This window comes from Ranitomeya imitator, chromosome 1 (assembly GCF_032444005.1).
Source record: "Ranitomeya imitator isolate aRanImi1 chromosome 1, aRanImi1.pri, whole genome shotgun sequence".
In the NCBI taxonomy this organism is placed as follows: domain Eukaryota; kingdom Metazoa; phylum Chordata; class Amphibia; order Anura; family Dendrobatidae; genus Ranitomeya; species Ranitomeya imitator.
Window position 1 is genome coordinate 509,248,936 of NC_091282.1, and position 12,182 is coordinate 509,261,117.

At 46.6% G+C, this 12,182-nt stretch overlaps 1 protein-coding gene across 1 annotated transcript in view; it reads left to right on the plus strand.

The window, feature by feature from the left end:
- The first annotated feature begins 2,974 nt into the window (after positions 1-2,974).
- The window catches only part of LOC138676882 (thioredoxin-like), a 29,105-nt gene continuing 19,897 nt past the window's right edge, over positions 2,975-12,182 (plus strand). The window contains exon 1 of the mRNA XM_069766570.1: positions 2,975-3,126. Within this exon, the coding sequence (XP_069622671.1) occupies positions 3,103-3,126 (24 nt within the window). The 5' untranslated portion in view covers positions 2,975-3,102. The remainder of the gene's footprint in view (positions 3,127-12,182) is intronic.

Below are 12,182 nucleotides of genomic sequence, written 5' to 3' on the forward strand. Positions count from 1 at the left end.
CATCTCTATGCTGATGACACCCAATTATACACTTCTTCCCCCGACATCACCCCTACCCTAATTCAAAATACCAAGGATTGTCTGTCTGCTGTCTCTAACATCATGTCCTCCCTCTATCTGAAACTAAATCTCTCCAAAACTGAACTTCTTGTGTTTCTCCCTTCTACTAACCTCACTCTACCCAACATCGAAATTACCCTGGAGGGTTCAACCATAACTCCCAAGCAGCATGCCCGCTGTTTTGGGGTGATATTCACGGGCAGCACGGTGGCGCAGTGGTTAGCACTGTAGCCTTGCAGCGCTGGAGTCCTGGGTTCTAAACCCACTCAGGACAACATCTGCAAGGAGTTTGTATGTTCTCTCCGTGTTTGCGTGAGTTTCCTCCAGCTTCTCCGGTTTCCTCCCACATTCCAAAGACATACTGATAGGGATTCTAGATTGTGAGCCCCATTGGGGACAGTGATGATAATGTGTGCAACCTGTAAAAGCGCTGCGGAATATTTTAGCGCTATATAAAAATAAAGATTATTATTATTATTATATTCGAAACCAAACTTTCCTTTACTCCCTATATCCGATCACACACTCGCTCCTGTCACCTGCATCTTAAAAACATCTCCAGAATCCCACCTTTTCTCACCTTTGAAACTGCTAAGACTCTTACTGTCGCTCTTATTCATTCCCGTCTGCACTACTGCAACTCTCTTCTGATCGGTCTCCCTCTTTCCAAACTTTCTCCTCTCCAATCCATCTTAAATGCAGCAGCCAGGGTCATATTTCTGTCCAGCCGCTTCACTGATGCCTCCATCTTGTGCCAGTCATTACACTGGCTACCCATTCGCTACAGGGTCCAGTATAAACTCATCTCTCTCACCCACAAAGCTCTCCACAGTTCTGCACCGCCTTATATCTCCTCTCTCGTCTCCGTCTATCGCCCTTCACGTGCCCTCCATTCTACAAATGACCTAAGACTAACATCCCCCGTAATCAGAACCTCACACCTCCGTCTACAAGACTTCTCTCGTGCTGCGCCAGCTCTCTGGAATGCACTTCCCCAGACGATCAGACTGATACCTAGCCCCGACCTATTCAAGCGCACTTTAAAAACCTATCTCTTCAAACAAGCCTACCACATCAACTACTCAGTAAACTAACTTTGCCCTGTTCCCTCCTTCCAAATATTATCTGCATGTGAATCTGCACCCTACTATTCATCTGTCTCCACACCCTCCATGCACATAACTGCACTTGATACTTGATTATTGCACTTAAACACACGAGCTGATGACCGGATCATGCAGCTTTATATGAAAATCCCTATTTATTATAATTGCCAGACCTGAAATAACAAGCACTTTTCACCTATTGTGTCCCCCCATTTCCTTGTAGATTGTAAGCTTGCGAGCAGGGACCTCACCCCTAATGTCACTGTTTAAATTGTCTTAACTTGTACTGAATTTATTGTCTGTACATGTCCCCGCTTATTGTAAAGTGCTGCGGAATATGTTGGCGCTATATAAATAAAAATTATTATTACTACTATCACGAAGTACAAAATGTCTCTAGAAAACATTGTCAGAATTATCGGGATCCGTTGAAGAGTTACAACCTCAGAAAGGGACAGTGGTCAGAATTGTAAAAATTGGCCTGGTCATTAACGTGCAAACCACCCTTGGGGCTTAAGGGGTTAAATGTTTTATTTTGAATGGGGCGTAATGGGGGTGATTTGAACTTTTCTATTTTGCAATACCTTTTTGTTTTTCACATAGTTAAATACCCTCCATGGGAGACTAGAAGCTGCGGCACTTTGATCTGCTCTGTTACACACAGTACTATGATCAGATCACCAGGGTGTAGCAGAAATGGTCACTTGCTATGAGCACCGACCACGGGGTGGCGCTCATAGCAATCTGTCAATGACAACCATAGAGGTCTGCTGTGGACTACTGGCTGTCATGGCAACCCATTAATGACCCGCGAGCATGTGACGGATCACCGATTGGTGGGATTATAGATGTTTCCTGTAAGCGCAAATTAAATACTGATGTCAGAGATGGACAGCGACGTTTAACTAGTTAACAGCCGCAGGTGGCTAGTGATTCAACGCACGGCTGTTGCTGGTATATGTCAGCTGTATAGATCAGCCGTCATGTGCCCGGAAAGGTGCGGGCTCAGCCCCAGAGCCAGCACTAAACAGGGGGAGTCCGGCATGGGCGTAATGGGTTAATCTAAATGTTTGGCTGTTATAAAACAAAAAAGCCTATACTCTCCTCCTTTGTGCTGTTCCCACGGTGTCAGCACTTGCCCTTTTTCTGCTGCTGTGACCCCGGCGCCCAATCAGTGCGAGTGACAACACTGACCCCGCCTTCAGACAAACTGAACATGAAGTGAGGGAGCAGCTGCAGCTGCCAGGAGGAGGAGCCAGTGTCACCCACACGCTGATTGGGCGCCGGGGTCACGTGTCTCACAACTGAATGAGAGCGAGTGCGGACACCCTGGGAATGGCGCTGGCTGGGGAGAATAGGCTTTTCTATTTATTGGGGCCAAGCATGGGGTATGAGTGACAGACCCCTTTAAGGCGTTAAAGCCAAAATTAACACCCTCTCAGCCGGGTTTCTCAGACGTTTCCATCTGAATGAGCTGTGAAATACAAGGGGGGGGAACTGCCCAATAAAACGCGGGAACACTGCTACAAGTGGGAAACCCCCGGGTCACGTGCACTGGACTAGGAAGCGTTATCTCCCAGGAGACACTGCGCCGCCAAACAGCTTTTCCCTCAGTAACAGAACAAACAGTGGTTGTGTCATGGTGACAAGCCGCTCCCGAGCACACAGCCGGCTCCCGCCATTTTCTGTCAGCGCGCCAGCTCCCCTCCCAGGAGTCCGTTATGGCGCCGCCCCTTGTTTTCTTGCCAGTCATCACACGTTGCAAGAAATGGTTCCACTTCCCGTAAAGTTCCTTATCCTCGGCCCACCCTGTGCTGAGTGTCCGCGCAGACTCCCGCCCACCCCGTTACACGGCCACGCCCACTACACCCTGCTATTTACTCATCCGCCGGCCGCCCGGTCCCAGCACTGCTCGCCCGATCCTGTCACCGGCACCATGGTCCGCTATATCGAGAGTCTGGTAAGCGATAGCGCGGCGGCGGCTCAGTGCCCGGCTTCTTGTGCCATGTGGGGAGCCGGCTGCCATTCTGTTAGTACCTGTGGCTAGTACCTGAGTGTGTGGTGTGTCGGCTCCGCTACATGCGGGGCTAGTCATGCGGTAACTGCTGAGGCCAGAACCTTGCCTGCATAGTGTCAGATAACCTGCAAGCCACGATGACTCGGCAGATCTCCGCGCAGCCAGGGTGCAGCTGACGTGTGGCCTCTGCACCCACCCATGGGGGAATAGTGGGGGCTCTGAGTAATCCGAGGCAGAAAGTGGAGCTCCTCATGGCCTCCTCTGCTCATCAGTTATTATAAAACAAATAGCAGGCTCAAAGATCAGAAGAGTGTTATATCGGAATATCCACTTATTCTGTAAGATCTTTTAATCACATTTCTAGGAGCATTGATTACTGGGATTTTCCTGGACCAAGTCTTTCAAACTAATATAAAAATGTGTATTTATCGGGGGCCAAGAGTGCTGTGAAAAGGTGTCTTAAGTAGTGAACAACCCCTTTAAGGAGTTTAAAAATAAATTATATATTAGATGGTGGCCCGATTCTAACGCATCGGGTATTCTAGAATATGCATGTCCACGTAGAGCGACGTAGTATATTGGCCACTCACATAGTATATAGCACAGCCCACGTAGTACGGTATATTGCCCAGCCACGTAGTATAGAGACTTAAAAAAAAAAAACATACTCACCTATAGCCCGTTGAAGTGCTGCTATACTTACCATCCGTCGCATTTCTCGCTCCTCTCCACGCTCCCCGGATCGCTCCATTGCAAGCAGCAGCTTGCGGTGCCGTCCCAGGGCTGGTGTGAGCAGGACCTATGATGACGACGTGGTCACATGACCGACCGTGACATCACGGCAGGTCCTTGTCCCACACCAGCCCTGGGATGGGAGCGCAAGCTGCCGCTTGCAATGGAGCGATCCGGGGACCGTGGAGAGGAGCGAGAAAGACAGCGGAGGGTGAGTATAGCAGGTTTTTTATTTTATTTTTTTATTTTTAACATGACATATTTTTACTATTGATGCCGCATAGGCAGCCTCAATAGTAAATAGTTGGGGACACACAAGGTTAATAGCAGCGGTAACAGAGCGCGTTACATCGCGGGCCGTTACCGCTGCCATTAACCCTGTGTGAGTGGAGGGGATTACGAAGCGGGCGCTGGGCAGTGAGTGGAGGGGAGTAGGGGAGGGACTAATCAGACTGTGACCGTCGCTGATTGGTTGCGGAAGCCATGACGGGCAGCTGCCGAGACCAATCAGCGAACAAATAACCGTGACAGAAAGACAGACAGACGGAAGTACCCCTTAGACAATTATGTATATAGATGTATGTACGTTGCACTTAGCACAGGCAGCCACGTAGAGTGTGCGTGTATAGCACAGGCAGCCACGTAGAGTGTGCGTGTATAGCACAGGCAGCCACGTAGAGTGTGCGTGTATAGCACAGGCAGCCACGTAGAGTGTGCGTGTATAGCACAGGCAGCCACGTAGAGTGTGCGTGTATAGCACAGGCAGCCACCGTGCATAGGCAACATCAATAGTAAAAAGTTGGTCTGGGATGGGGCGACACACTGGCACTAACTGAAGGTGAGTAGGGAGGGGCCAATTCGCGGCTGGACTAAGCCTGTCGCTGATTGGTCATGGCCATGGACTGGCCATTGGTCTCCTGATCTAAAATCAGCTGCCTCTGAGGTCGTCAGGCCTACCACTAGTCCATAATCAGACCTTGGACCACAGATGTGCGAAACCGTCCTAAAAGTAGAAGCCCCCATACACTAAATAGCTGCGTATTGAACAGTCATACTGCCTACAGCTATCTCCCATACTCCTGAACACTTGGCTGGGCTTTCCTGTGTTGGGTATGAGAGAGCTGCTGCCAGACGTCTCTTGCAGGATGAGCTGGTAGAAATCGGACATGATGGATCCTGCTTTCTCCTTACATAATGAGTTGAGGCCCCCATGCACATTTGACTCTATACACTTGTGATCTGTTTGTAAAGGATCCAGAATTATGGAGGGATAGGACAAAGCCTCCATATTATTATTTTTTTATTTATTTTTTTTTAAGAAATCTAACTTTTGAAAAAGATTATGGTTTTGTTTTTAAAAAATATTTGTAATGGATCCATTTTTAGTTAACAGTTGTCAGATCAGATGATCATCTGCTTCTCACATACTTAACCCCTTCCCGACCTTTGACGCATACGCTGCGTCATGAAAGTCGGTGCCATTCCGACCCATGACGCAGCATATGCGTCATGGAAAGATCGCGTCCCTGCAGGCCGGGTGAAAGGGTTAACTCCCATTTCACCCGATCTGCAGGGACAGGGGGAGTGGTAGTTTAGCCCAGGGGGGGTGGCTTCACCCCCTCGTGGCTACGATCGCTCTGATTGGCTGTTGAAAGTGAAACTGCCAATCAGAGCGATTTGTAATATTTCACCTAAAAAACTGGTGAAATATTACAATCCAGCCATGGCCGATGCTGCAATATCATCGGCCATGGCTGGAAACACTTATGTGCACCCACCCCACCCCTCCGATCGCCCCCCCAGCCCCCCGATCTGTGGTCCGCTCCCCTCCGTCCTGTGCTCCGCTCCCCCGTCCTCCTGTCCGCTTCCCCGTGCACCAATCACACCCCCTGTGCTGCAATCAAACCCCCCCGCACTCCGATCCCCCCCCCCCGCACACAGCGACCCCCCCCCCCCGTGCTCCGATCCACCCCCCCCCGCACAGCGATCCCTCACCCCGTGCTCCAATCCTTCCCCGTGCTCCAATCCTCCCTCCCGTGTTCCGATCCACCCCCCCCATGATCCGATCCACCCCCCCGTGCTCCGACGCCCCCCCCCGTGCCCTGATCTCCCCCCCCTTATACTTACCTGGCCGCCCGAGGTCCGTCCGTCTTCTTTCCTGGGCGCCGCCATCTTCCAAAATGGCGGGCGCATGTGCAGTGCGCCCGCCGAATCTGCCGGCCGGCAGATTCGTTCCAGAGTGAATTTTGATCACTGAGATATATCCTATCTCAGTGATCAAAATAAAAAAAATAGTAAATGACCCCCCCCCCTTTGTCACCCCCATAGATAGGGACAATAAAAAAAATAAAGAATTTTTTTTTTTTTTCACTAAGGTTGGGGTAAGAACTAGGGTTAGGGTTAGGGTTAGGGGTAGGGTTAGGGGTAGGGTTAGGGGTAGGGTTAGGGGTAGGGTTAGGGGTAGGGTTAGGGGTAGGGTTAGGGCTAGGGTTAGGGTTTCGGTATGTGCACACGTATTCTGGTCCTATGCGGATTTTTCCGCAGCGGATTTGAAAAATCCACAGTGCTAAACCGCTGCCGATTTATCGTGGATTTACCGCGGTTTTTCTGCGCATTTCACTGCGGTTTTACAACTGCGATTTTCTATTGGAGCAGTTCTAAAACCGCTGCGGAATCCGCAGAAAGAAGTGACATGCTGCGGAATGTAAACCGCTGCGTTTCCGTGCAGTCTTTCCGCAGCATGTGTACAGCGATTTTTGGTTCCCATAGGTTCACATTGAACTGTAAACTCATGGGAAACTGCTGCGGATCCGCAGCGTTTTCCGCAGCGTGTGCACATACCTTTAGAATTAGGCTATGTGCACACGGTGCGGATTGGCCGCTGCGGATCCGCAGCAGTGTTCCATCGGGTTTACAGTACCATGTAAACCTATGGAAAACCAAATCCGCTGTGCCCATGGTGCAGAAAATACCGCGCGGGAACGCTGCGTTGTATTTTCCGCAGCATGCCAATTCTTTGTGCGGATTCCGCAGCGTTTTACACCTGTTCCTCAATAGGAATCCACAGGTGAAATCCGCACAAAAAACACTGGAAATCCACGGTAAATCCACAGGTAAAACGCAGTGCCTTTTACCCGCGGATTTTTCAAAAATGATGCTGAAAAATCTCATACGAATCCGCAACGTTGGCACATAGCCTTAGAGTTGGGTTGGAATTAGGGTTGTGGTTAGGGTTAGGGGTGTGTTGGGGTTAGGGTTGTGGTTAGGGGTGTGTTGGGGTTAGGGTTGTGATTAGGGTTACGGCTACAGTTGGGATAAGGGTTAGGGGTGTGTTGGAGGTAGAATTGAGGGGTTTCCACTGTTTAGGCACTTCAGGGGGTCTCCAAACGCAACATGGCGCCACCATTGATTCCAGCCAATCTTGTATTCAGAAATTCAAATGGTGCTCCCTCACTTCCGAACCCCGACGTGTGCCCAAACAGTGGTTTACCCCCACATATGGGGTACCAGCATACTCAGGACAAACTGCGCAACAATTACTGGGGTCCAATTTCTCCTGTTACCCTTGAGAAAATAAAAAATTGCTTGCTAAAACATCATTTTTGAGGAAAGAAAAATGATTTTTTATTTTCACGGCTCTGCGTTGTAAACGTCTGTGAAGCACTTGGGGGTTCAAAGTGCTCACCACATATCTAGATAAGTTCCTTGGGGGGTCTAGTTTCCAAAATGGGGTCACTTGTGGGGGGTTTCTACTGTTTAGGCACACCAGGGGCTCTGCAAACGCAACGTGACGCCCGCAGACCATTCCATCAAAGTCTGCATTTCAAAAGTCACTACTTCCCTTCTGAGCCCCCACGTGTGCCCAAACAGTGGTTTACCCCCACACATGGGGCATCAGCGTACTCAGGAGAAACTGGACAACAACTTTTGTAGTCCAATTTCTCCTGTAACCCTTGGGAAAATAAAAAATTCTGGGCTAAAAAATTATTTTTGAGGAAAGAAAACGTATTTATTATTTTCACGGCTCTGCGTTATAAACTTCTGTAAAGCACTTGGGGGTTGAAAGTGCTCACCACACATCTAGATAAGTTCCTTTGGGGGTCTAGTTTCCAAAATGGGGTCACTTGTGGGGGGTTTCTACTGTTTAGGCACACCAGGGGCTCTGCAAACGCAATGTGACGCCCGCAGACCATTCCATCAAAGTCTGCATTTCAAAAGTCACTACTTCCCTTCTGAGCCCCCACGTGTGCCCAAACAGTGGTTTACCCCCACACATGGGGTATCAGCGTACTCAGGAGAAACTGGACAACAACTTTTGTGGTCCAATTTCTCCTGTAACCCTTGGGAAAATAAAAAATTCTGGGCTAAAAAATTATTTTTGAGGAAAGAAAACGTATTTATTATTTTCACTGCTCTGTGTTATGAACTTCTGTGAAGCACTTGGGGGTTCAAAGTGCTCACCTCACATCTAGATAAGTTCCTTTCGGGGTCTAGTTTCCAAAATGGGGTCACTTGTGGGGGGTTTCTACTGTTTAGCCACATCAGGGGCTCTGCAAACGCAACGTGACGCCCGCAGAGCATTCCATCAAAGTCTGCATTTCAAAACGTCACTACTTCACTTCCGAGCCCCAGCATGTGCCTAAACAGTGGTTTACCCCCACATATGGGGTATCAGCGTACTCAGGAGAAACTGGACAACAACTTTTGGGGTCAAATTTCTCCTGTTACCCTTGGGAAAATAAAAAATTGCGGGCTAAAATTCATTTTTGAGAAAATAATTTTTTTTTTTTATTTTCATGGCTCTGCGTTATAAACTTCTGTGAAGCACTTGAGGGTTCAAAGTGCTCACTACACATCTAGATTAGTTCCTTTGGGGGTCTAGTTTCCAAAATGGGGTAATTTGTGGGGGATCTCCAATGTTTAGGCACACAGGGGCTCTCCAAACGCGACATGGTGTCCGCTAATGATTGGAGATAATTTTCCATTTAAAAAGCCAAATGGCGTGCCTTCCCTTCTGAGCCCTGCCGTGCGCCCAAACAGTGGTTTACCCCCACATATGGGGTATCTGCATACTCAGGACAAACTGGACAACAACATTTGTGGTCCAATTTCTCCTATTACCATTGGCAAAATAGGAAATTCCAGGCTAAAAAATCATTTTTGAGAAAAGAAAAATTATTTTTTATTTTCATGGCTCTGCATTATAAACTTCTGTGAAGCACCTGGGGGTTTAAAGTGCTCAGTATGCATCTAGATAAGTTCCTTGGGGGGTCTAGTTTCCAAAATGGGGTCACTTGTGGGGGAGCTCCATTGCATAGGCACACAGGGGCTCTCCAAATGCGACATGGTGTCCGCTAACAATTGGAGCTAATTTTCCATTCAAAAAGTTAAAAGGCGCGCCTTCCCTTCCGAGCCCTGCCGTGTGCCCAAACAGTGGTTTACCCCCACATATGAGGTATCGGCGTACTCGGGAGAAATTGCTCAACAAATTTTAGGATCCATTTTATCCTATTGCCCATGTGAAAATGAAAAAATTGAGGCGAAAATAAATTTTTTGTGAAAAAAAAGTACTTTTTCATTTTTACGGATCAATTTGTGAAGCACCTGAGGGTTTAAAGTGCTCACTAGGCATCTAGATAAGTTCCTTGGGGGGTCCAGTTTCCAAAATGGGGTCACTTGTGGGGTAGCTCCAATGTTTAAGCACACAGGATCTCTCCAAACGCGACATGGTGTCCGCTATCGATGGAGATAATTTTTCATTCAAAAAGTCAAATGGCGCTCCTTCCCTTCCGAGCCTTACCATGTGCCCAAACAGTGGTTTACCCCCACATGTGAAGTATCGGTGTACTCAGGAGAAATTGCCAAACAAATTTTAGGATCCATTTTATCCTGTTGTCCATGTGAAAATGAAAAAATTGAGGCTAAAAGAATTTTTTTGTGAAAAAAAAGTACTTTTTCATTTTTACGGATCAATTTGTGAAGCACCTGGGGGTTTAAAGGGCTCACTATGCATCTAGATAAGTTCCTTGGGGCGTCTAGTTTCCAAAATGGGGTCACTTGTGGGGGAGCTCCAATTTTTAGGCACACGGGGGCTCTCCAAATGTGACATGGTGTCCGCTAAAGAGTGCAGCCAATTTTTCATTCAAAAAGTCAAATGGCGCTCCTTCCCTTCCAAGCCCTGCCGTGCGCCCAAACAGTGGTTTACCCCCACATATGAGGTATCAGCGTACTCAGGACAAATTGGACAACAACGTACGTGGTTCAGTTTCTCCTTTTACCATTGGGAAAATAAAAAAATTGTTGCTGAAAAATCATTTTTGTGACTAAAAAGTTAAATGTTCATTTTTTTCTTCCATGTTGCTTCTGCTGCTGTGAAGCACCTGAAGGGTTAATAAACTTCTTGAATGTGGTTTTGTGCACCTTGAGGGGTGCAGTTTTTAGAATGGTGTCACTTTTGGGTATTTTCAGCCATATAGACCCCTCAAACTGACTTCAAATGTGAGGTGGTCCCTAAAAAAAATGGTTTTGTAAATTTCGTTGTAAAAATGAGAAATCGCTGGTCAAATTTTAACCCTTATAACTTCCTAGCAAAAAAAAATTTTGTTTCCAAAATTGTGCTGATGTAAAGTAGACGTGTGGGAAATGTTATTTATTAACTATTTTGTGTCACATAACTCTCTGGTTTAACAGAATAAAAATTCAAAATGTGAAAATTGCGAAATTTTCAAAATTTTCGCCAAATTTCCGTTTTTATCACAAATAAACACAGAATTTATTGACCTAAATTTACCACTAACATGAAGCCCAATATGTCACGAAAAAACAATCTCAGAACCGCTAGGATCCATTGAAGCGTTCCTGAGTTATTACCTCATGAAGGGACACTGGTCAGAATTGCAAAAAACGGCAAGGTCTTTAAGGTCAAAATAGGCTGGGTCATGAAGGGGTTAAAGGGAACCTGTCACCCCATTTTTTCAGTAGGAGATAAAAATACCGTTAACCCCTTCATGACCCAGCCTATTTTGACCTTAAAGACCTTGCCGTTTTTTGCAATTCTGACCAGTGTCCCTTTATGAGGTAATAACTCAGGAACGCTTCAATGGATCCTAGCGGTTCTGAGATTGTTTTTTCGTGACATATTGGGCTTCATGTTAGTGGTAAATTTAGGTCAATAAATTCTGTGTTTAATTGTGATAAAAACGGAAATTTGGCGAAAATTTTGCAATTTTCACATTTTGAAATTTTATTCTGTTAAACCAGAGAGTTATGTGACACAAAATAGTTAACAAATAACATTTCCCACACGTCTACTTTACATCAGCACAATTTTGGAAACAAAATTTTTTTTTGCTAGGAAGTTATAAGGGTTAAAATTTGACCAGCGATTTCTCATTTTTACAACGAAATTTACAAAACCATTTTTTTTAGGGACCACCTCACATTTGAAGTCAGTTTGAGGGGTCTATATGGCTGAAAATACCCAAAAGTGACACCATTCTAAAAACTGCACCCCTCAAGGTGCACAAAACCACATTCAAGAAGTTTATTAACCCTTCAGGTGCTTCACAGCAGCAGAAGCAACATGGAAGGAAAAAATTAACATTTAACTTTTTAGTCACAAAAATGATTTTTCAGCAACAATTTTTTTATTTTCCCAATGGTAAAAGGAGAAACTGAACAACGAAAGTTGTTGTCCAATTTGTCCTGAGTACGCTGATACCTCATATGTGGGGGTAAACCACTGTTTGGGCGCACGGCAGGGCTTGGAAGGGAAGGAGCGCCATTTGACTTTTTGAATGGAAAATTAGCTCCAATTGTTAGCGGACACCATGTCGCATTTGGAGAGCCCCTGTGTGCCTATGCATTGAAGCTCCCCCACAAGTGACCCCATTTTGGAAACTAGACCCCCAAAGGAACTTATCTAGATGCATACTGAGTACTTTAAACCCCCAGGTGCTTCACAGAAGTTTATAATGCAGAGCCATGAAAATAAAAAATAATTTTTCTTTTCTCACAAATGATTTTTTAGCCTGGAATTTCCTATTTTGCCAATGGTAATAGGAGAAATTGGACCACAAATGTTGTTGTCCAGTTTGTCCTGAGTACGCAGATACCCCATATGTGGGGGTAAACCACTGTTTGGGCGCACGGCAGGGCTCAGAAGGGAAGGCACGCCATTTGGCTTTTTAAATGGAAAATTAGCTCCAATCATTAGCGGACACCATGTCGCGTTTGGAGAGCCCCTATGTGCCTAAACATTGGAGATC